The sequence below is a fragment of the Lissotriton vulgaris genome, chromosome 3_1, assembly GCF_964263255.1.
Source record: "Lissotriton vulgaris chromosome 3_1, aLisVul1.2, whole genome shotgun sequence".
Classification (NCBI taxonomy): Eukaryota; Metazoa; Chordata; class Amphibia; order Caudata; family Salamandridae; genus Lissotriton; species Lissotriton vulgaris.
Window position 1 is genome coordinate 1,047,595,076 of NC_141689.1, and position 26,001 is coordinate 1,047,621,076.

Consider the following 26,001-nt stretch of genomic DNA (forward strand, 5'->3'; position numbering starts at 1 on the left):
CTTAACTTGACTTGATGTTCGAGATGAATCCACTACCACACAAGTATCTTTGATGTTAAGTGCAGGGGTGGCTCCTCCGTAATGGCGGAGGAGTGTCGTCCCACTTGTCAGAATCAGTCACAGAAAAATAAAATGATAATGAAACAATATCATTTTATTTTTCTTCGACTGGTTCTGACATGCGTGCAGGGCGGGGCTGGGCTATGACAGGCAGGTGGTGGCACTTAGAAGTGTGCATGTATGTTTGGCCGGCCATACTGGGCCGGCCAAAACTACATGCACACTTCTATTTCTCCAACCGAGCTGTGCTCACACCCGGATTGGAGAAATGACGCAGGCTCACAGGCAGTGTCTGAGCGGCAGAGGAGGCCGCCCAGACCAATTCTGGCGCTGCTCTCCTAGTAGCCGAGAGGCGTCTGGATTGGATGAGCAACTCTGCCTTCCCAGAGACTGGTGGCAGAGCTCCGAGGCAGCCGTCAGCGTCGGAGGCTGTGGGAAAAAGGTACGTTTTTAAAATTATTTTTCCTTCAACGTCCCCCTCACACCCCCCCTTGCCCGTCCCCTGCCCCCCACCTTCGTGATGTGGCGGCCACTGATTAAGCGTCAGCCAGATATGAGTGAAGCATGCAGCTGAGAACCTTACATGAATGGCAAAGCCAGGGCCGTACTGGCTGTACCAGGCACCAGGCATTTCCCCGGTGGGCCGCCAGGGTGGGGGCCGGTTTTGGGCCCCTGGGAGCCGTTTTTGTTACAGGGACGATATTGCAGCATAGCTGCAATATTGGCCTTGCAACAAAATCGTCCGAAACCGGCCCTGGCAAATAGTTCTGCCGTCTCCCTTAATCCCCCAGGGGGGCAGACCGAGCACTTTGCCAGGACGGGTTTTGGTTCCCAGTCCGACCCTGGGCAAAGCCCGAAGGCCACCTTCCTAAAATAATTTGAGAACAATGTTGGCAAAATACTGAACTCAAGACGCACATCAAGTTAGTATTCTAACACTCATGTCTTGTGAAAGCGTCATCAAAATATTGAGACACTATTAAAGCTAAAATATTCGGGTAACAGTACCATTGGCCACCATTTAGACTAGTACTATACCCAGGGCCACTGAATTATAGATTTGCCGCAAATTACATATAATCCATTGCCTGCAGTATAATCTGCAGATTTCCACAGCAAAGAATTTGTTTTGTATCTCAAACAGTTCAAAAGTTACTAAAAATACAGCGACAGGTGATGCCATGCAGTAGAAGGCCCTTTGAAAAGGTTAACTGGTCACGTTTTTACTGCTTATTGCAGTATTTGGGTATTAAACTAGCGCTAATGATGTGCAACCATTCCCCAGCCAGTGTTAACAAGGGTAAAAAGACAAAATAATGAATTAATACTATCACAAAATGTGCCACATTATGCTGCATAATTTACCTTTTCCTGCCTCACAATTTACTCAACGCTGATGCATAATTCGGCCCTCCACTGGTGCATAATTCCAGTGGCCCTGACTATACATGTTCAATTTAATAATACAAAATACAAGATGCCAAATACTGTAATTAAGATGGCCAGGAACTACCAGGATTGAAATTACGTATATACATGAATAGAATTAAAAACAGAAAGAAGATGAAAAACATAAATCATAGGCCAGACAGTGCTTCATTTGTAAAAGAATAAGTGCCAGAACCCAAGATTTTGCTCAGAAGCCCGAGACCGGCACTATCAAAGGCCGGCGTGTTGAATACCAAAGCAGTGCATTCTTGATTTCACCTCATGTCACTTTATTCCACCACCAGACACTTCCTCCCTCTTTATATCACTCTTGCAGGTTCTTTTTAATCCCTTCTCTCCCTCTTTGTCACGGGTGTTTCATTTTTCACTTCCTCCTTCTATCCGCTTTTGCGTTTTTCACTCTCTTGCTCTGGATTAAAGGCTGTTGAGGAAAATCATGTGCCGACCCCCAATAATAAATTCCGTTGGCCAGCACTGGCAACCACCGGCTCAGATTAAGCGGCCATGTCTACCAGGCCAATCAGGGTCACCCTGTCTGGACGAATTGGGAAGGCCAATCTTGTTCATTAGATTTCGTGAAATTACATGAAACATTCCGCAAAATTATGCTTTCAGAACAAAAGGTGGGTTGCTAATATCTCACTTTTCTATGTGAATAACATTTGTGTAAAAGTCTCAAGAGATACCAACAGGAGGCTGGTTTGAGGAAAAAACTGCCTTTCAGTGAGATATTTTCTGCATGAAGCAGTCTGCCACAAAATTACTCATAAGAAACCATTCCTCGTGGAATAACCGCATTACAAAAATTGCTGCCTATTTTCCAGGCCCTAACCAAGAATTTCAGAACTGCGAGATGAATCCAAGATGGACTAGGTGTGAGGCAAGGGCTCAAACAAAATAAGGGATTTTAATGCAAAACAAAGTGAATAAAGGTTTTAGCCAAGGGTTCTTGGCTCGAGAATACAAAAGGCATGAAAGCAGTAAGTGGGTAAGTGCATCATCGACCACATCAGTAAAGGTTACTCAATGTTTGTGCTTAAACCAGCCAGCTGCATTTCAGAGATGCACTCAGATGAGCTTAAATTTCAGATACACAAAAAAGAACAGCTGGATTTAGTCGTTAACTACTTTTTCCATACTGGCTTTGGTTTATTGTTCAGGTAATTGTAATTGAATTTATATTGCGCTTACCACCCCTGACGAGGCATTGAAGCACTTTTTCGACAAGTAGCCCGCTACTCTGGAACCGAAAATTGATTAGTGGTGAATTAGTATAGTGAAATATAAAATTACTTTGAGGGCAGGATATGTTAGTCTGTTATTTGGATTGAAAAAGGCCAGTTGATAGAAGATAGAAGGGTTTTTATTTATATAGCGCTTGCTACCGCTGATGAGGTGCTGAACCGCTTTTCGGCGAGTAGCACGCTACTCCGGGTACATACTTAAAGCTTCATGCTTCACTGATTTTTACTCTATTTATGAGCAGATCATAGTTTTCTGACAGTTGCACAAATCCCTGATTGTTTGTTCAGAAGCCTGAGTTCTGTTTTATTGAACGCACCTGGAAATCACCGGGTGCCATAAAGACCTCACCCTTCACTAAATGCAGCAGGTCCAACCTGTAATAATTAAAAATGGGACAAGTGTATGACATGTATTGGACCAGTAAGCACCGCACCAACATTTGTATTCACCAAACACTTTGAATATACAATACTTATTGCATTGGATAAATGCTAAACACATCAGGGTGATATTTTTACTGGATGCGATAATTATTACACCAGACTCGGACCTCTCATAATAAGGGCCTTAGTTGTGAATTGTGGCACTGATCCAACAGCCATATGAAATCTATGCTATTTATTTTAATAGTATCAATTTTTGACCCTGGTTTTCCGTCTGGTACGCCAGACCAGTTTTCAAACATATAACGCAACTTATTTTTCATGCAGAAAACCTCTTAATAAAAGATGACTTTGATAAGACATTCTCTTCCCCGCCAGTGCTAAAAATGAGAGCTATCAACTAAAAGCAACTAACTAAATCACAGCATTGTGTTTAAAAAACACATGAAGCAATGCTATCTGGGATAATTAAAAGTCTGATACATACATTGACCAGTTAGTGGCTTCCAAGTACCTAAATACTTTAGACATAACACTGGGTACTGGCAGATTGCCCTGTCTGAGGATGCAAGGAGAGATCAGCATTCTAAACTCCTGAGGGCCACTTCCTGTTCAAGGTGATGCCAATTGGGTTGATGAATACCCCTGCCATCTTTCAGAGGTTGGCCAGCTAGGTTCTGTCTGGGATGGGGGTGGTCTAGTGCACCCAGTCCACATGATATTGGTGTCTTTAGCGCCATTTGGCAGGACTGTCTTACGCACCTTGAAGAAGTACTTCAGGCCCTGCACCAGTCAGCACAACTATGAAGGCCAGTAAGTGCCAGATAGGGTTGGGGTCTGTAATTTTCCTGGGCTACTGAATTGGCGGTGGAAGGTGGTAGACATGCAGAGCTTCTCAAGCCCAAAATCCAGACTATCACTGGGATCCCCTGAAAACCCAGACTCAAGTCAGAGCTTTCCTGGGTCTGACAGGATACTGGCAGAGGTTTGTCTAGGTGTATGGCACTATTATGGTCATCCCTAACAGAGTAGACTTGTAACATTCAACCCAACAAGGGCAAATGGTATGAGGCATATCAAAAGGTCTTTGACATTCTGAAATAGGTGTTGTGCATTGCATCCATCCTCAAGGAACCTGAATTCAAAAAGGAATTAGGGGTCCAGATAGATGCTTTAGAACATGGCTTTGGAGCAGCGTATCACAGATGAATGGTGAGGGTCAGAATCGCCGCCCCGCTCCCACACCACCAAAGCCATGTGAGGACCGCTCGCCAAATTACAACTTTTCTTGTGTCTGGCGGTGTCTCTGAAAAAAGGGCACCAGCATGGGAGCATCAAAGGAAATTTCTGCAGGAACTGGGGTGCATGCCCACAGGGGGCACAACATGTGCTCCCCTGTATGCACCCCATGGCTCTGAGGCAACAGAGCCCCCTTTTTTCTTCTCCGCCACAGTTTTTATGGTGGGCTCACCACCATGAATACCTTGGAAGAGAGGAAACTTGCAATATGCTTGGCCGTGGCACAACAGCACCGCCAAGCATATTGCAGCCTAAAGACCATCACAACACAGCCAGGGATCTCTAATCTCTGGCGGTTGAGGCGGTCCGACTGCCGAACTTATAATAGGGTGGTCGGATCGTCGGTGTGGCGATTCCCGCACAGTCACCATGGCTAGGGCGGTCCATTGGACTACCGTAGTCATAATCAGGCCCTAAGTCAGTACGAAGAAATATTGACAGGCGAACCTGTGAAAAGTATTCAGCCGATTAGCAGATTTCTCTTTTCCCACACTGAGTTTTCACCACCAAAACCAGCAACTTCAGCGGGACATCATCCAACATCTATCTGGCTTACAGAGGGCGTCTTCGGATATAATCTACAGCCTTGCCCCACTGGAAGATTCCTACTGCCTTTTCAGAAACTAAGTCAGAAGGTAAGATCTTTGACCAGGACAAACCTGCTTGGTTTATGTGACCCGAGATCCATCGCAGTCCACTTAAAATCATGCCTGGGTCCAGGTCATAAGCTAACAGCATCTTCTACTGACTACTTTTCCTAGTTGTTTTTTCGTAAATCTTTTAACATTCATAACTCTTGTTTCCTTTTTAGAATTTTGTTGATTTGGTGTAATTTTGTTTATTAAATATACCTCCATTTTTATAATTTGAAGTGGGATTTTTATTATGGTGTGTTTTTGACTTTCTAACTATTTTGGTACTTCTAAATGCTTTTGCTTTACCATTTTCTCTAAATCAAGTCTGTCTGCTAGGTGCCATAACTACCAGGGGCTGAACTAAAATGATGGAAACCTTTGCCTGGACCCAACAGGTTGGTGATTTTGTTACTTGTGGTGGACTATCATCCAACCCAATTATTAACTAATTTTCCTTTTTGTGCGCAAATGCAGGTATGCACAAAGATCGAATTACCTACAGACAGATATTTTCATTAGGTCAGCAGATATAAAGGCACAAATGCACACAGGCCAACAAATGTACAGGTGCCAATGCACACAAACTATACTACACACCCTGTAATCAGGAGGCATATAGTGAGATGTGCTTCATTGGGGTACAGGAGAATATGAAGCTAGTGGCACAAAGCAATGTACATTATGAAGAGCAGAGTGATGTGCATTACAAGAACACTTGGGAAACACTACAACGAGGAAGTAGTATAACGAGGACTATTTCTCACACTGAAAGCTTTGTGTTGGAAGTGCGGGTTTGAAAGGTTCCATTTTTTTGCTTGTAGGCGAATTCAATCCAAGAGCAGTCATGCCTCAAATCGAGATTGATAGCCAGGGATGGCACAAGAATTTTCCGCACTCAAAGCAGAATGTAATTCTGCAAGCTGATCTGTGAGCTGTGCACCAGTGCTTGAAATGGAAATACAGAAGTCCAGGTATTCAAAGTACCTGCTTGCTACTGAGAAGTGTCAATACTCTCTCATTCAAAGTATTGAAACACTGATCTGAAGCGCTGGTACTCTCCTTTTCAAATGAAACAAGTGCTGATACTCTTCGTGAATGTGCGTCCACAGTTAAAGCACTGCAATACACTGAAAAGATGAATATTCAGGCATGTTTTGCCATAATTTTGGTGTCAGGTGACGATCTATGGCTGCTGCCATAAATCGCCTTAGATGAGTGTCAGACCAAGGGTCGAAGCAATGCTTACAAATTTGTGCAATGTTTAGTTTGTCCATTGCAACGGTGTCAGACATCTGTGCCTTAAATGCTCACTATTTGATAACTAATAATGATTGCCTTGATATTAAAAAGTTTTAAACCAAATGGGTGTCATGGTGATGTGAGTGTTGTAATGTGCAAAGGGAGCTGCCCTTTGCCAGGTAAAGCAGCCCTCTACATGAAGTCTGTTGCTTGGAGGTGACAACTGTGCTGTCAAAACACCCCCACCCCTATGTCTGGATAGATTTTCCAATTAGAAGGGCGGATTAAAGTTGGAAGAAATATGTAGGAGGGTACTATAATCAAGCAATGTGTTCCAAAACAAAGTGGTATTTTTTCAAGAACATACACTGTCATAGATGTAGGCAAATTCTTCCAAACCCGTCTTCTTCCTTAAATCGCTAGGATTATTCTAATTACTTACCATTAGTCTTAGTCTTACTCTTTGTCGTCCCACTCATTACAACCTACCCACTCGACCTGGACTTCCTGTGATCTGCTCCAAAATGGATGCCAGTTCATTTTATGGTGCCAAGAATGTACTGGGGGAAGGGACTTGTATTCACAGGATTGCATCTGACGGGTTCCTGTCTTGAACTTGGGGTCAACTTCAACAGTAATGACAAGGACTGGGACAAGAGAGGGGAATGTAGTGGTAATGTGCATAATTCTGTTCAACTGCAAAGCAAATGTTTATCCTAAAAAGACCTGTCTTCACATGGACTAGATCTGATGTTATGTGTATTTGTAAAGTGCGCTATCACCCGCATGGGTATCCTGGCACTGAGCAGGTGTGTGTGCCTAGCCCTGCCTATGGTAGGTTGGTTTCTTAAAAAGCCAGGTCTTCAGCTTCTTGGGGAATTCAAGAAGAGAAGATGAAGCTCTGATGTGGAGTGAGAGGGTGTTCCATGCTTTAGAAGCGATGTAAGAGTATGCCTGGCATTCTAATCTGGTTCTGTATATGCATGGGATGTGTGTGAGTAGGTGTCCTGCAGAGCGTAGGTGTCTGGGTGGTTGGTGGAAGGAGATGCAACTTTTTCTGTGGTTACTGAAGACCCAGTACCACAGTTTCCCAAAACCTATTAACAACAGTAATTGCAAACATAGCAAAATAATGCATTTGTTGAATTGTTACAATGAGCATGCATCTGAGATTGTCGTTAACCTAACCAGTCATGATGTAGTTTACCTGTCTCCGTATTTCATTTCCACGCCATTCCTTGCCCAGCTTATGACTGGCTTTGGGTACCCTCCAGCTTCGCAGTGAAGAAGTACACTCTGTGTTCCGCTTGCTAGGGCAACTGTTTGTCCAAGGTGAGTTACCACCTCAGAAGCTGAGAGTTGCTGTGCAGCTGAAATCTTCCTCAGTATTACAGGTTTCCTATAGTGATGGCTGTGTGAAACATTATTTGACTCCATAGAGCTAAAAAAATCTCCATCGATAGGAGATGTCCTCAAGGAGCTTGTAAATCCTGAAACAGGCTTGTGGTACCTAGGTTCAACAGATCCTAAACCAATTCTTTTTCTCTGGTTACTGAAGAAGGATTCATGGTTTTCCCAATTACTCCTGATCACCTCTTGTGCCAGATGCGAGAGAATCTGCTTCCTATAATTGTCTCGCATTTCTAAAGGTTGCTCTGATAAGGTCCTAATGATGTCATCTAGCCGATTCTGATCAATGGCCACTGCAAAAGGAAACATGACTTCATAACTCTGATCTTCTTCAGCAGAACTGTTTCTCTCAGTGGAATCCAGCCCTCCCCAATTCTCCAAGTTTTCTTTGGGCCATATATTAAGCTCCAGAAATTTTAAGACGATGTCATCATAGCGACTGCTGAAATCCGCAAGAAGGCCCCTTTTATCCGTATTGCTTTCGTTAAAGAGAATTCTATTGTCATGTTTATCTCTTGGTCTGGAAGCGTCACTTAAACCTGTCTTTCGCATGGTTTCTTCTTCCCGGGTTCCAGAAGGATGAGTAATAATCTTGTGGTGGTTGCCAATGAGTCTGATTACAAAATGTTCCTGGGCAGGACCGGCCATGCATGTGTACACTCCAGCATCGGAAGCTTTTAACCGGTGAAATTTGATGTAGCCATGTGTGGTGACGGTAATGTGTGCCGTACTGAGAAGGGGCTTGCCTTCCTGTTCCCAGTTTATCAAGGCTTTGCGGAACCTCCGCACAGGACATCTCAGGACAACAGACGTTTTTGGAAGCAGGTATGCAAAGCCACCTACATTGAACTGAAGTTTCTTCTGTTTCCTCACCTGAATGTAAATCTTCTTCAAGGATAAAATATGGGGGCTTTGCTTCTGACCAGGCCTGCTTTGCCCTGAAATATAGTTTAAAATGGTGTGGGTTAGAATTGAGCCATATGTTTAATTATACATGGTATTTCACTATGATCTCCAAAATAACCCTTTCTAGACTCTTCCCTCCTCTACCCCTCCTTGCATCAGCTCGAATCTCTTTTACTATTCAGATCTCCCAAACAATCCCTTCCCTCTGACTCTCCCCCTCCACCTCCCCTTTACTCATGCATCAATGTAACATTGAAAGACTTCTTTAACAATATGTACTTATATCATCATTATTTGCTTTGTGTATTTTCTGATTCAGCTACAAACACTGTTTCTCAGTGAATTCGGAATTTCAAGGAATGTGAGAATACCGCTTCCATGGTGCTCTCTCCACACACCCACCAGGTGAAATCTCCGGGGGAGAATGGCAAGCAAAAATGGGAATGAAAATAGGAATCGGATGCAATATTCTGGAATTTTGCATTTTCCAGGGGAGTGGAGGAATAGAACCTGAAATCCCGTGCTATTCCTACATCCATGGTATTAGTAATTTGGGGAACAGGAAATAATGAAGCAGAAATTTCACATAAGTTGTCATGGTGCTGCTCACTTTGCCACAGGCTTCAAGCTAGCCTGGCTGATGAGGGCTGTTAGCCTGAAACTTGTCCCAGGATACTTGTTTCTGGTCCAGGAAAGACATGGCTTGGCAGTTCGGGCTAGACTGTTCCCATGAGGCACAGGGCCAAGACTGATTTGCACATAGCTGTATGTGAATTGGGGCGGCGAAGTGAGCTAAAGAACGATGATGGATTCAACCCAGATATGTGACTGTGGGTGAGTGTCTGACAAGTTTCAGTGCTCCGTCCATCATCTACTTGTGTTTGCGGTACTGTACGTATAAAATGGACATTTCAAATTAGAAAAGAAATAGTGTGCATGTAAATATGCAGTATTACAAAGAACCATCGTGACACCCCAAAAATTAAGTTAATTATACTACTTTTGAATTTTAATTTCATCCACCTCTCCTGTCATTGGACTCTTTTAATTTTAAAAAATGTAGTATTTTTGTGCTAAAAGGCATATTTTACTTTAATCGGTCAATTTACGTTCTACTTCAACCTGCTTCCCTTTCTAAAATTCGCCACTGAAAAATGAAACCCTCTTTTTCCAATTTAATCTTAATGTGGCTGCAAATACAAACCATGAGGAGAAAAAAAAAGAATGTTTAGATTCTGCTAAGAAGAAGGTAGGAACCTTATCACAGCGTTATTGATAGATTTTTTAAAGTTACACTTTTAAAAATAAGGTACCAGTGGCTTATTTGAAAACATATTGTGTATTTTTCAGTAAGGATTATTAACAGGACAGGACAATTGATGCAGTATTTTGCTTTATCTGATGACTGGTGAATAAGCAAAATATTTTGAGGAGTGCAGAGGAAATTCCCACCATCTCACCATGCACCCCCCATTCATGTTTCATGCATTGAGAGAAGCAGCTAATAGTTAGTTTTCTGAACATTATCATATACGCCCCTCTGTTCTATTTAAAATTCCTACACTCCTTTGACTGCTCTTTTTGTGCTTTGTAGGTGTCTTTAGTAGCGGCTATTGTGCTAAGGCGGAGGAGCGTCTCTCCAAGTGTAAAAAATAAAATGATAATAACAGGACGTTATTATCGTTTTATTTTTCTATGCGGGAATCGGAGGCAGGTTGCGGCAGGCTGGGCTCTATGTCCACAGCAGAGTGAGGAGTGGTTTGCACTCTTAATGCGCATGACGGTTTGGCCGGCCCTCTTGAGCGGGGCAAACCATCATGAGCACTTAGCATGTTCTCCACGGGGCTGTGTTGCGTCGTGATCGGCTTGAAGAGTACGGGAGCCTGGGTGCTTCCGGTGCTTTCCAGCAGATGAAGAGGACGGAGGTGAGGCATGCCACGACAAAGGCAAGTTTCTCATTTTTCTTTTCTTTTTTATCCATACCACCCCCTCCCCCCACCCTCCATCCCTCCCCGCTCCGAGGCAGCCACCACTGGGTATCTTGAATGTCACAACTGTACTCTCCTGCAATTAGTTGCGATCTAGAGAATGATAGGCTGGACTACTGGAATTATGCAATATTGTGGTTGCGGTATGAATATACCCCATAGGCCACATTGTTCAGTATCTGCTGCATAACTTGCAGATTTCAACAAAAATATTTCTGGCTCAAAAAGATCAAATGTGACTAACAGGTAGAGGAATCGTGGAAGACCCTTAAATTGGGGACCTTTGAGTTGCTGACTGCGGTGTTTAGGTGTTAAATTGGTGCAAATGAGACAAAACCTTTGCCCTCACAGTATTAATGCGTGTTTGAATGACAAAATATTGAAAGAGTGCCAATGAAAGTGCTGCATTATTCCACATAATTTGTTTATGGATAAAAAAACTCTTGCAATGTCGTCCCAAATAAAAACACCAACCTGTCAATGTGCACACAATGAATACTTTGGTGCTCTATTAGAGCATCATCGGTAAGTATCTCAACATAATATGAAATATAAAAAAGAAAAAACTTCACCTGTCAATTAGCTGACACTAACTAAGTTTTTTCACAGTATCGAGGGCTTGTATATATAAGAATGAAAAGTGCAATTCAGTAAATGTATTAATATCCTAAATCATCTGATAGTTCACAAGAGGTGACCAGCCTGACTGCGATGCCTTCTACTAGCCACTCACCTAGTTATGACACATGATCTAACCAGTGGGACAACAGATGCTCCAGGTCATGATCATTGTATCAGTCCGTAGAAAACAATGCGCTTAAAGTGAATCATGTTGATTAAGTAGGACTTTCAGATCAGGACCAAACATTATTTTTAATTCAACTAATTTCTCACCCAGCTACTTTAGTATTTCTTAAAAGGTGTGTGATTCATATAAGCTGTGCTTATTATTTTTAAGAATTCAATATGTCAAATAGTCTATCTAGAGTCTAGACAATATGTCAGGCAGATTTGAAGTGATGCTGGAGTGGAGGTGGTGGGTGATTGGTTCTCTGGGGGAACTCTGAGGTGATTTCACAATATCTGCGAGAAAACAGATTTGCTGTAGGTCAGTTTATAGCATATGCGCCCCTAGTGGCAGCAACAAGAGCTACTTGGTCTTCTGGGGGTTGGGAGCCTTCAACATTCATTGTGCCATTGCACATCCTCAACTTCGGAGCTGCACATGTGGTGGCACTCCTACATCCTGCATTATCCCCTGCTTTTTATGTTGATATGACACAGGTGTCCCAAGTGTGGGTGGGTGCATTAAGTCTGGAACTTGAAGATGGAGTGTGGGAGAACATTCTAAATATGCACATACGGTCTCTGGGAATGTCAGATTTAAATTTAGGCACGTAAATTATGTACATCAGACCTATTTATCCCTATTGATATTCACCTAGATTTATACCCCAGAAATAGATTTAAATTGTTAAAAAAAATAGCTTGAAGTACAGCAACACTTGAAAGTCTGAGTTTATTAAATACAAATTAAATTGATATGTATTACATTCCTTATACATATATGCCTTTCATGTACTTATGTATCTTTATATTTATTAGTTTACTTTTGATTAGGCATCTCCAATGCACTACCCTATATCTCACCCTATACCTCCCTCAATATATCCTCAACGTTCACTCTCTCACTCAGCCCAAATTTCATTCAACTACTCTCCAATGCACTACTCTATTTTATCACCCCATACCTCTCTCAATATATCCCATACCTCCACTCTCTGACTCACCCCAAACCCCATTCTGCTACGATACCATGATCCCAAAATAACCCTTTCAAGACTCTTCCCTCCTTGCATTATCTCAAACCTCTTTTACTCTTCGAATCTCCCAAAAAAAGCCTTTCTAAACGCTTCCCTCTGACTCTACCCCCTCCACCTCCCTTTTACTCATCCCAAACCTCCACCTACAGCTATGATGTCCAAATAAACAATTTCTACACTCTTCCTTAGACTATCCTTTTCAATCTGACTACCAGACTCACATGCCCACAGCTCAAATTTATTTCATAATTGCCTATACTAATTCATCACTAATCCTGTTTGGGTTCCAGGGTAGAGTTATAAGTGCCAAAAAGCACTTCTCACCTCATCAGGGGTAGAAAGCGCTATGTAAATACAAATCCTTCCCTCTGATATCCCTCCACTAGCTTTATTCAATCCAAACAACAAACTCATAAGGCCACGGCTCTAATTAATTACATATCTCCTTATACTAATTCACCACTAATCCTTCTTGTTTCTGGAGTAGAATACTACTTGCTGAAAAGCGCTTTGATGCCTTGTCAGGGGTAGTAAGCGCTATAAAAATGCATTAAAAATTACAATATTGGAGCTGTTCACACTTGTCCTAGATGTATAAACCGTAGGCCATTTTCTTTCACATTGTCTGGGAACAGGACTACATATAGTACAGCGTTTTTATAATGAAGTCTAATGTGCAGTCTGCATTATGTGATACACATTGGGCTCAGTATTGGCAGTGTGGGCATGATGAGTGGTCTGTTCTTCTAGTTCGTTTTATTATGTGGTAGTTCTTATTCCATTTTGTAAGAAACGGATATGAATCTAAGGATTTCCTGGCAACCACAGTATTTGCATTTTGTGTTAAACTCAATAACTCAATAAAGGCCAATTTGAAAAAAATCAATAATCCATTGTTGCACCCTCTAAAAGAAAGAAGCCCAGAAAAATGTATACGGAGGAATTTTGTCTTGGCTGTTGACTAGGCCCAGGGGATTTTTTTTTAGACAGACAAAATCTTGCTCATTTTCATGATACTTAATTTGCATAATTTTTCCCATGGAAGACTGGCTCGAGAAGAAAATGTCTCAGGGAACAGTAAAACCACAGATGAGAGGCACTTTCTCCTCAAACCAGTTTTCTACTGATATCTTGGCTGACTTTTGAATGTGTATCATGCCCTTCCAATCAATTTGTATGCAAGATACCAGCAAGAACATTTCAAGTTTATGTAATTTTCACACAATTTCACAAAGTTTTGTCAGTAAAATTATGATTTTACCCATCTCTCCTGCTGCGAGTGTGCACAGCTGACATAGGGGGTCTGAAATAACGTAGTAAACAAATGGAAGAAAAGCGTTGACAGATAATGTGAAGGCCCTAAAGTAAAAAGAGCCTCCGGTAGTGTCTGTGGAAACCCACCATAAAGCAGAGCCGTCAAAAGGAAACAGAAGACAATGGTGGATGGAACAACACAATGGAACACATAAACATAAACCACTTACTTGCACATGGCGGGAGCTCGCAGGGCCTTATCATAGAAGGGAGAGGTGGGTCTGGGCATGCTGAGGAATTGAGCACAGTGTATTCACCTGTTTTCAACATCTGCCTACAATATGCATTTTGTATCTGTGTTCCATTTCCACAGCTTACAGAGCACTAGGAGGAAAAAAAGTGACATCAGATTGGTTGTCTTGTAAAGTCTATTGTGCAGATAGCACACATGCTAGGTCAAGCTCCAGGTGCTTTGCTTGCATCCACTTTCCAGATGAGCTAGAGACATTTGGGTATACTTGCCCTTAACCTTAGAAATGCACCTCACTGCAGAGAGGCAGAAGGCTTCAAATTCACTATCAGAGCTTTCAACGTGAAAAGGGGCCGTATTTACAAGGTCACGAAAAGCTACGCAGGGTGGCTTTACGTGTCCTTGTAAATATGGAGCACCACAATGTGCCACCAGCTCATCACAAAAAGTGACACCCCAGTGGCTCAATGGGCTTGTAAATATGCCCCATTGTCGTTAAGTTAGTCAGGATTCACGTTCATGTATATCAAAGGTGACCAGTGTAGGTCCACCGAGCTGAATCCATTCTAGATTTGAGGATAACATCATAACATACATTTACGTTAAAATAATCTAAAAGTAATTCCTGGGGTGATTCTGGCATGAATAGGGCCTTTCAGAATCTATGCTGCACACCTCTACTGTAAATATTAAAGATACAAGGAGAAGATCTTCAGCGCCATAAGGTGAATTTGGTGCTAGGTCGCTGTTGCAGCCAGGAGGTGATTACCAACTTCTGTGTGAGGTGTATGCCATTCTGAGGCCCTCATCAGAAGTAATAAGGTTTGGTTCAGGGATTTGTGTGTGTGCTTGTGGGGGGTGAGGCTGAGGGGGAGGGTCAAAGGGAAATCTCTGATCTTAGTCATCAAAATCCAGATCATGAGCCAAGAATTTGCACACCAGTTCTACTAGGGAACTTTTCCAAATATATTATATGATTCAAGCCCATTACCAGAACCTCTTTATGTTGTAATCCCAAAACAGAAAACACTTACGCCCACAATCCAAGCCCTTTAGCAAAGTCGAAAACTATAATTCAGGAAAGTTTTAGTTTTCGCTCGCAAACTGCAGTTACTAAAACTCCATTATAATGCAATCAAACTTTTTAAGGCTCATGGGTTACAGTGTTTACGTAGCCTCCATGGCCCTGATAATGAGTAAGTCGATGATTTCCAACCGGGGTTAGAATTCCGAGTTGGGTGCTCTTTAAGGCACCAACTAGTTACTGGTAGCGTTAAATACCCCACCCTTCATTACATTTCGAGAGGTCAAGCCTTTTGAAATTCCACATTGGAAAAGTGTACGTGTTTATAGCACCGTGCAGATTTTTGTGGTTTAAGCACCTAAATCCACATGTTATTTCACCAAAACCTGGAATGGGGGCTATTTACCACACCCGATAAATAAAGTACCCCGGGGTATCTTTATTTGTGAGGTGCAATAAATACTGATACTAACAAGCCTAGAATCAGGGCCCATGTGTTCTAACCTCCAAGTGTTCCTCCATCCAGTTGGTTAGTTTAAACTATCCCAAGGCACACAGCCCGCCAAATTGTAAGCTCCCCACCATTCTTCTGGAACATTTCTGACAAAAGTGCAGCCATTGACATAGTACACAGATTCATAATTTGGTTTCTCAGAAAGAACCCCCTAAAGAGGAGCATTGTTTCTGAGAAACAAACAACCAATGGTCCTGATGTGCAAGGACATTTCTGCAGCACACTGATTATATTTTCTGTTCGGGGTCGCTGGGTTAGTACATTGGGAGGCACTACCCAAATAAGTTGACCTTTGCCATTACTGACTTAGAAACAAGGAAATATATAAAAATATTAGTTTATTCTCAGAGGCTGGAAAGCACTGGTTAAGTCAGAGCAGCCACGGCCCGTGGAGGGAGTTTCAGTGGGGCAGAGAGGCGGGGCGGGGGAGGGGCAGGGTGGGGGGGTGCTAAAAACCGGAGTATGGATAATTGAAGGTAAGTAAACAATTTAATAAATAAAACGAATTTCGTAGCGCGCCCTGCATCACATTTTGCGATGCAGGGCGCGCTACAAAATTCGTTTTATTAATTAAATTGTTTAGTTACCTTCAATGATCCATACTCCGGTTTTTAGCACCCCCCATCCTGCCCCTCCCCCACCCCGCCTCTCCGCCCCACCAAAACTCCCTCCACGGGCCGTGGCTGAGTCCGAGTGCACTGAATCCCAATTGTTAGGCTTGGTGGCCCTCAAGATCCGATGCAAGGATGAGGTGGCCTCCCAGGAGGCAGAAGGACTGTGATGTAAGGTCTGATGCCTGGACGGTGATTGTGGACTTGAAATCCAGAGGGCAGACCATGAACTGGTTTGTGGCCATTTGGCTCATGGGGCAAGGAAAGTTAAATGGTAAAACTAGTGCACACTCTGTGTCTGTTGAGGGGCTTCTAACTGGCTTCCAGTGCGTGTGTAAAAGCCAGTAATCTGAAATGTAGATCTGGGTGCAGTATACCATTCAAATAAGCACATCAAAGGGCACAACTGTACATCTATGGTTCCTTCAAGTGTGAATGGTCACTCCCTTCATGGACCATGATGGTGAATTTCTTTCCAAGCTTTTTCAGACACAAATGAAGGAAAAGTGGAAGTCATTGACTTCTCACTGAAGATCAGTTCCAGAATGCAAAGTAAAAATGCAGGTTAGCATTCTATCACAGGCCAATAGCAGCACTGGCTACAATAAAATTGGCTCCCTGAACCAGGTCTAGTGCCATGATTGATTTTCTGGTCTATATTTCTTGCAGTTTGAAAGGGCACATTTAGAAGATGTACCTATATAGAAGTTTATCATGACCTTCAACTCATCTCCATCCTATAGGGAAGGCAAATAAAATGGCACTAGAAGATAGATGGGTCCTCTAAAAAACATCCTTTACTGGAAAGACCCTCTCCTGTGTGAGTGGGTGAGTACTCAACTTAGAGTGGGTAAATGTTCAGGAGATGAAGGTGTAAGAGAATTATGGGGTCCCTTCTCACAAGGTGAGACACCTTGCTAATGATCTCTCCAGCCATCTAATAAGAGACATCCTTGCACACCTATGCAAAACAACCTTCTAATATCTATTTGCTTGTGTGTGTGTGTGTGTGGGGGGGTGTTATCAACAACATACTTCACAAAAAAGTTGGCAATAAAACAGTAATGCATACACAGAATATACCTGTGACCAATCAGAAAACTGCCACTCTGCCGGGCAGTCTGTCTTCTTGCACTGCTCTTGAGAGATGGGCATCAAAGAAGAACAGAAGGTCTTTGGCAGCTCAAGGAAGCTTCCGTCAGCCAGACGTTGTTTGCAAAGAACATCCCTTCTTCGAATTCCACCTCCACATGTTTGAGAACACTTAGGTAAAGAGACACATGAGAGAATGAGTAGATCCTTTAAAAATGCTCAAACACATCTCAAATATAATCACTAGAATATGCTCCACATATGTTAAGAAGCAAGTACTGTTTGTTCCAGGTTTACATGAACACCATCACATGGTGCTCATTCATAATACAGTGCTTCTCATACATCTTTGATCTGACTACGGTTCATTATTATGTGATCTTCACTGGTCAATAGTCTATCAAAAAGGATTCATACCGAGAGAGAAATAATCCAGTGATTACACTATTTCATCACAAAATTTGCATTTTATGTATTCTGTTAATATAAAGTGTATGTAAAAATTCAGAAGTGAAAGAAATATCACTTTACCGCCAAGTGAAGACTATAATTTTATATACTTAATACACTTATTTAGTATGGTCAGTGAGATACAGTAATATAACACTGGTTCAGCGTGCGCTAGACAACAGGAAAATTGATACAGCATTGGTGACATCAGTGACACATTGAAAATGCATGTAAATAGCTTGAGCAACAGACTCCCGACTTGTTATTGAGGAAACAAAATTCAAGGTAACGCACTAAACTGAATGATGAGAGATCTCATTTCTCATTTCAGTCACTCTGAAGCTTAGAACTACAAAAGAGATTTTTGTAATGGCCCCGAATAGATTGAAGTTATCCGAAATAATAAGTATGCTGACACTTAAAATTGAGCTTGTTTACAATTAAATCAATGCCTGTCATTCATTGAGTTTATCTGTTCTTTATTATACCTTCTAAGGACAGAAAGCACTTGATCTTGAGAATGTTTTTGAGTAATTAGAATGTGATTTCAATTTAAGAAAACGGGAGATCCTTTTTCTTTGGACTTGATGATAGACCATAGTGTAAGCTGTGATCTTGTATGAATATGGGAAAAGTATTCTGTGCTGTACATTATATTGATATTGCAAGTCACCAAAAAGTACCATGACAATATAGAGGAACAACGGCTGAGTTCCTTTAAAAGACCATCATCCTTCTTGCAAAACAATTAAATACATAGGGGCATATTTACAAGAATTTATCGCCACAGGAACGTCACTTTTATGATGTTTGAGTGGCGATAAACCCTTTGCCTTATTTACAAGGCAGCATTAAGCCGTTTAACGTGGCTTAACATTGTCTTGTAAATAAGGCCCACTTTCTTGCTACACTTAGCATGAAAGGGGTGGGCAATGGGTGTTGTGGTGGGCGTTCCGCAGCAACACCCACTGATTTTGACACTGCTCCCTAATTACAATAACCTGGTCTTAACATAGTGAAATGAGGAGAAATTATTAATTTCTCCTGGTTTTTGCTGTTTCTATGTGTGCTGCATTGTGCAGCACACATCGAAACAGGTCATCGCCATGAATGGTTGTTTATGTGCAGGAAGGTGCCCCTTCCTGCATATAGACAATCATTACAAAAATGACGATTTGTAACTTCTCGGTGTGCTGCACAATGCAGCACGCATAGGAGTTACAAATCACCATCAGTGATTGTTTATGTGCAGGAAAGCACACCTTCCTGCACATAAACAATCATTCCCTCAACGCGGGCATCTTTGCACTATGGTGCAAGGGTGCTTGCGTTCTCACTTGGCAGCTGAGTTCAGCGCTAGGGAAAAAGCAGGGGTGCACCAAATCATAGTAAATATGACGCATCCCTGCGTTTTCAGAATGGCGGGCGCAGCATTAGCAATTTTAGCTTAACACCGCGCTCTGCCATTCTTTTGTAAAAATGTCCCATAGTGTCTTGCTCGTTCATGTTTATTGTAGACACAAAGAATAAAAGCAAAATATATACTATGAAATTAAACACACCAAAAAGCAGTAATCATTTTTTCCAAAAGATATTAGGATCATTTTCTTGCACAGATTAAAAAATGCAGTGGCTCAGATTGTGTTTAAAATGGATAGATTCTATCTTTCCTATACTGATCAAAGGTGTGTAGCAAAATAAACATCTGCTTTCACTTGGTCGCTTTGTTTTTGTTGGAAAAAACAAACATATCAGAAGAAAGATAAGGCGGTTGTTTTCCTCGCTTAAACCACAGTTTTAATTATGCTCACTGACCTGCCTTTCATTGTGGGTGCTGGTTCTAGCAGCAAGCGTTTTGACATCAAAACTCAACTGTTATAACTTTGGCTATTTTATTTCTGTATTACAGGCGATTAGATGCATCACAATTAGCTTGTAAAAAGGAAATTAGAAATGGGCTTTCAGACATACACAAACAACACATACATAGGGGCTTATTTACAAGCCCCTTGCACAGCTGGTGCGCCACGTGCGTGATGCAATGGCGGCGTAAGCTGGTGCGTGATATTGGCAAGCACACTTAAAGCCATCCTGCGTGGCTTTACGTATGCTTGTAAATATCGCCCTTTTTCATGCAACACTTTGCGTGTTAGGGGGGTGACAAGGGTGTTGCTGTGGGTGTTCCCACGCAACACCCCTGACCACTGGTGCATTTCCAGATTTACGAGCAATCATAAATCTGGAAAGGAGCAAGAATGCAATGCCACCCCAGGGGTGGCATAGTGAGGCGCAACAAAGAGAAATGTTTTAATTTCTCCCCGTTTCTTTCCTCTTTCAATGCGTGCTGCATTCTACAACATGCATTGGAAGAGGAAATCACCTCAATTGATTGTTTTTGTGCTGGAAGGTTCCCCTTTCTTCACAAAGCCAATCTCCTCACAAGGCAGGCATCCTTGCACCATGATGCAAGGGTGCCTCTGCATGTGCGTAGTAGCAGTTTGTGCGCTAGTGCAGGGAAAAGTACAGAGATGCAACATATTGTTCTAAATATGTTGCATCCCCGTGCTTTGAAATTAATGCAGCGCATCAAAATGACTTTTGGCACACTGTTGCGTTAGTTTCTTCTTAGGGCCCATAATATATATTTTTTGTTACCTTTGAATGTGAATGCCACATATCTAGCAATCCCCCATTTCGGAAGTTATTAATTTTAGAATACAATGATTATGTCTAGTTAATGGGATGTGAGATTATTTTTGCATGGCATATCTTAAATCACTACCTCTCTTTCTAATAAATGGAAAACAGTATTTATGTGATCTACTACATAACGATTTTGTTTATATAATATGGCACAATGTGATATGATTTGAAGATTTAAATTGTTTGAGAAATACACAGATTGCTATATCTGTGTTCATAGTAATAGTGTCCTCTCACAGTAAGTGACAACTGTTATATTAAACATTCTTCATCCTGAGATAAGGTGTTGAGAAAGAATCAACATAGCCGAAACATAAAGACAACAAGCCTGATTATGATTTCGGTGACATCTGTGCGGGTTCAGAACCCACAGACCTCTGGTCGGCAGCTCAAAACCGCAATTACGATGTGACTGTACATAGGGCCTTATTACGATGTCTGGCGGAAAAATTCCGCCCGATACCGTCTTGGATTCAGGATCCGACTGATTCACGCTCACTGGTTCTGCGTGACCGATTACGATGTCTCCGAAAAACGTTCGGTCAACCTCTCATTGACTCTTATGGGAGCCCGTGTTCCGACTGATGAAACTGGCTCCTATGAGGAAAATGCGTGCTAGTGGAAAACCTTACACCCTGTCTCGGGCACCCTATGGTGCCTACCACAAGGTGCATGGTTTTAAAGGGAGGTCCCTTGGACACCCCCAAGGCCCCTAACTGGAAGCTTCAGGATGAATGGGGACCGACTAGGAGCCCCCAAAGTGAGTTTCCAACAGCCTTTTCGTGTTGGACAGATCGAGTCGGAAAGACTGTCAGAACCCGACATGGTAATTGGTCAGGCGCAAACGCTGTTTGTAGAGCTGTACAAATCGGCTCTGACAGACTAGGATTCTCCTAGAGCCGGTCAGAACCAATTCAGAATGTCCAAACGGTTTCCCTTCTGACCGCAATCTCAGCGAGTGCTGAAAGAACGCCGCTTTCCCCCGCACTACCTCAAAATTGCGGAAAGAAGAGTGACTTACAGCTGGAGTCACCTTGAAACCAATTTTGGTCTGGACCTCACGACTGGTATGAGTCCCGGTGGTTGTTTGAGGTTGTGAATACGACGTGTGTCCTCATGCAGTGGCTCTAAAAATGTGTGATGCCCTGAAGAAATTGCCCGAAATAGAAGAGGCAATGATACATGTCGGCAAGTGGAGCATGGCTAGATAGGAATTAGCCATCCTCACCTTTTTACATTCGATAACCAACACGAAAGAAACAGAATAAAGATAAGTCCCGTGTTGCTTGTGGCCTTTTATGTATGTGTTCGTTCCCACGTATTGTGGTTGTTTGTTTTTGTCTCACACACTGCATTCTTTCACAAACACTGTTTGCCGTTGGTGGTTCGCCCGTGAGGTGCCATCTCGCTCACACACTATTTCTAACCTTTTCATTGTTCTAATTTAGACACATTGGTGTGTGTTATTTGTTGTCTCACAATTGTTCTTTGTCTTTTCAAGGGTCTGGGCAATGTGATTTTACTGAATGGCATATTTTGGTTGTACCTCCTACCTCAATAATCAAAAGAGAGGAGTACTGTGCAAAAAGTTTTTGCTGTTGATGATAACAATTGATATATTGATATTTCTATGCCTGGTCGGTCTAGGTCTCGGTCTGAATAAAATGGGCAAACTGTTGCAGCCGCCTACGGACAGGGTACAAGAAACAGATTAGAATCTCACTCGGAGGTGGCAAGAATCCTCAACTGACGCTGAATCCCTCTGAGATCTCTCCAGTGGCTTAAAAAATATTTGGGCCCCCCTGCAGAAAGTGATGAGGGCCCCTGAGTCCTTCACATCTCATAGATATTCATTGACCTTGCACTAAATGGAGCCCTGTGAAGGGGTGGTGTCCCCTAAAGGGTTATCCCCCCCCCCTTTGCCGGCGCCGAAGGAACTGCACCCCCCCTTTGCCGGCGCCGAAGGAACTGCAAGGAGTGCGTTACAACTCTGATCTCTCGATTTTCCACCACAATGAAGAGCGGCCATTAGTTGACCGCCACACTTTTGGAACAACACTTTGAACCTCACAAAGAAAGTTAGAGCGCCTTCGATAAGGCCCCCGCTACAGACACCTCACTTTACAGGCCAGGCACAGCACACAGAATAACCTCCTACTCGACCACTTGGAAGTGCTTTGAGGCTGTGTCAGGGGTATGAAGTGGTATACAAATGATTGGCACTCCAAAACAATTCATAGGAAAGTAGCCACGGTCAATATTAGATTTACTTAAGTTGGTATAGAGAGGTTGGCACTGATACAACTAAAAGAATACCCATGAATATATCTGCACGTTTAAATATAGCCTTCTCCATGCACAAGCTGCCAGTGTGCTTGTGCCAATTCTTGATCACACTATTTCATGCCACGCTTGACCTGGCTCGTACTAGGGGCGCTGCGCTGAAAAGATGGCTGTAACCAAGATAAACCATCGTGCTGGCGGTGTCCCAGAGACCCTGGACATTAAACAAACACAGCTTTATTTATAGGGCTTCTTCTTTATCATTTTGAGAGCTATAAAGTTTGACAGCAATAAACAGATCTGCCAAGAAAGGGAAGACTTTTAAATCTGTCCAAATGGCAGGTCCCTTTTTTTTAGCCAAATGGTATTTTACGAGGATATGAAAACTTTAATTCTTGAACCTTTGTAGTAAAATCCCTTAAGCCCAGAACTTTCCAGGGTCAGGGAGGAAATCCCATTTGAAAGGTTGTTCGTATTTAAAACACGGAACCACAAAATGGCGAACGTGAAATTCATGTTTAACTCTCAGTGAAAGACTATTGTAGATAAAGCAAATCTGAGTGTTAAGCGCCTTATGTTCCACGAGGAAAGGCAGATAACTAACTGGGCCTCCCCTTCCCTATACTTACGCAGAGAGGGAAGAAGAGAGAGAGGGAGCGATAAGGAGAAAGAGGAGATATAAAGAGGAAGAGAGTGAGAGATAAAGGGAAAAAAGGGAACAAGTGAAGGGGAAAAATTGAGGAAGGGGGAAGGGAAACCGCCGAGAGAGGTGGGGGGTGGGGGGGGGGGGCAAGAGAGTCAACGAGAGGAAGGAAGAGAGCTAGACGGGGTATAGACGGAGTAGGAGTGCGAGAGAGGGACAGAGAAAGTGAGAGAGCAAAGGAGAGAAGAAAAGAGAGAGAGTTAAGAGGATCAGAGGGAGGAGTAGCTGAAAACGGCTAGAAGGAGTGAGACAGTGAGATGGAAACAGAGAAAGAGAGATTGCGAATGAGGGAGAGAGAGAAGAGTGATAGAGAGAGAAAGTACGAGAGTGGCAGTGGAAGAGTGATGTAAAAGAGAGAGGATGGAAAGGGAGGGAGAAAGAGAAGGAAAAAGAAAGAGAAAAAGAGATAGAGAAAGAAAAAGAAAAAGAAAAATCTACAGGCAAGAGAGAGAGAAAGAGTGGAACAGACAGAAAGAGAGAGGATGGAGAAATACTTGAGAGTGCGAGAAAGAGGGAGTATGAAAGAAAAAGAAATATATTGCCAACAACGTGTAGCGAAAGTCAACCTTGAATAGTTCTGCGATTTGTAATATTTATGAAAAACAACAGTTTCACTAAAGCATTATAAATACTTAAATAGTTAACACTCAACTCACTGAACAGACAGAATATTGGGCCAGACAGAATATTGGGCCTCGGCTAGCGTAGGCTGTGCACATGCGCAGTTTCGCCAGCGAGACTTAATGACTCTGAGTAGCGAGGGTAAACCCCGCCCCTCTTCTCCATTGGCTGGGCTCCTAAATGGCGGCCAGCCATTGGAGAAGAGGTATCAGTGTCATCATTCTCTCGCTCTAAGCCCAGTCTTTTTCGGATTTGGGACGTGTTTTTTTCGTTTTGTTCTACTAGTGACGTTGTCAGTCAAAACACGCCCCCCAATCGCAAAAGGATGGGGTTTAGATCGAAAGAAGAACCATTTGTCTGTAAGCCCCGTCCTTTTCAGACTGGGGGCGTGTTTTTGATTGTTGTTTACATCCTAGAAAACACGCCCCCCAATCTGTAAAGGACGAGATTTATAGAAAAATGGCGAGCGCTCGAGCGCTTGTTGTAAGGGTGACTGTGAATTAGCAAAGAGAGAGAGAGAGCGCGAGGGAGTGAGTGAGTGTGTGTGTGTGGTTTCTAATGTTTCAAGAAGTTTGCAGGTACGCTGTCAGCGAACCATGACAGTCACAAAAGAACCTTCGGCTTCCGTCCACATAATTTGATGCTGTTCCCGGAAGCTTGGTGAGGCGGGGTGGGTTGGGCCCAGGGTGGGTAGGACATTAAAGGCTCTCAATTTAATGAAGGCATATGTGATAAAAGCATCAGAGTGATAAATTCAACTAATATGCACAGTCAGAAATGCCCCTGCACCCTTCAAATGTTTCATTCAATACTTGGTACGGTTTATAACATTATTCATATCTTTAGCAATTTCAATCGTTTTCCCAAGAAGTTCAAGTGAGGTCTCTTCAGTTTAAAATAGATTCTTTGTTCAAAGTTCTTTACAAAGCAGACGTTCATTACCCTGTAGAGCCCTGAAGAAGTCCGGTAACAGACGAAACGCGTTGGCTATCTGCTTTGTAAAGAACTTTGAATAAAGAATCCATTTTAAACTGAAGAGACCTCACTTGAATTTCTTGGGAAAACGATTGGAATAATGCAGGGCATTTCTGTGCATTTTTTTGATGAGGAAGTAGGGGCTTGTCTCACTTCTCTCAACAAATGGGACATAGGGGATTGTGTTCCAGGCCGTTTGCACCTTCATCATAGTAGATACTTACACTAGGGACTTTGGTACCGGTGCAGGCATATTTGCCTTGATCCCTGTTTGTTGCTGTGATAAGTTCAACTAACAAGCCAGCAAAGTTGATGGTCGGCCTGCTAGCGAGTAGCATGCAATGCCCACAGTGGCGTAGCAATGAGGGGGTGGGAGGGTGGTATGCCCCGGGCAGCAAGAGTTTTAGGGGCGGCCTCCCCTTAGCTCTTACCTGTGGTCCTTGCTGGAATCGCCGCTAGCACCCCCGCTCTTACATTTGGCCTCCGTAGGTGGGTAATGCAGGGACCGTCACGGGTGACACAAGGCCTAGGTACGCCACTGAATGCCCAGGATTTAATATGAGCTAGAGATGTTTGTGGAAAAGCCTAAAAGTTCGGCATGGGGGAATTCCAGTAATTGGAGAGACTTCATGTTTTGCTGGTCTTTATATAACAATGCAAGCCCACCTCCACTTTGCAAAGGTCTAGGAAGGTGAATTACTCAAAGCCTTAATGCAAATTGAGATCATTCCACGTCCAGGATTCTGTAATAAAAAGAGGGTCTCATTTCTCAGAGGTAATTAGAATGCAAATTCCATCGGGCATCTTTTATTAAGGAGCGCGCGTTAATTAAGGTGCACTGAATGCTCGTGCACTGTCTAGCTAGGGGTGTGCAACAAACAGGAGAGGCTCCAGAATGAGGTAAAGATGGAAAGCCTAACTACGAGGAGGTGAGCCTCCTTCTTGTGTCAGAAGACTCAACCCTGTAACTATCGATAAACTGCTCACTATGCAAATGTCTGACGCGGTCTGCTAAGGCTTGATCAGAAAAGTACTGATTCCTTGGAGTATCTTGTGTATCCTGGAGAGCTTGAAGTGAAAGTCT

At 42.7% G+C, this 26,001-nt stretch overlaps 1 protein-coding gene across 1 annotated transcript in view; it reads right to left on the reverse strand.

The window, feature by feature from the left end:
• The window catches only part of ADAMTSL1 (ADAMTS like 1), a 796,153-nt gene that overhangs the window by 169,793 nt on the left and 600,359 nt on the right, over positions 1–26,001 (reverse strand). Inside the window, exons 17-19 of the mRNA XM_086961466.1 lie at positions 17,174–17,353; positions 13,922–14,075; positions 7,518–8,658 (exon numbers count right to left, since the gene is read on the reverse strand). Coding sequence (XP_086817592.1) covers positions 7,518–8,658; positions 13,922–14,075; positions 17,174–17,353 — 1,475 coding nt within the window. The remainder of the gene's footprint in view (positions 1–7,517; positions 8,659–13,921; positions 14,076–17,173; positions 17,354–26,001) is intronic.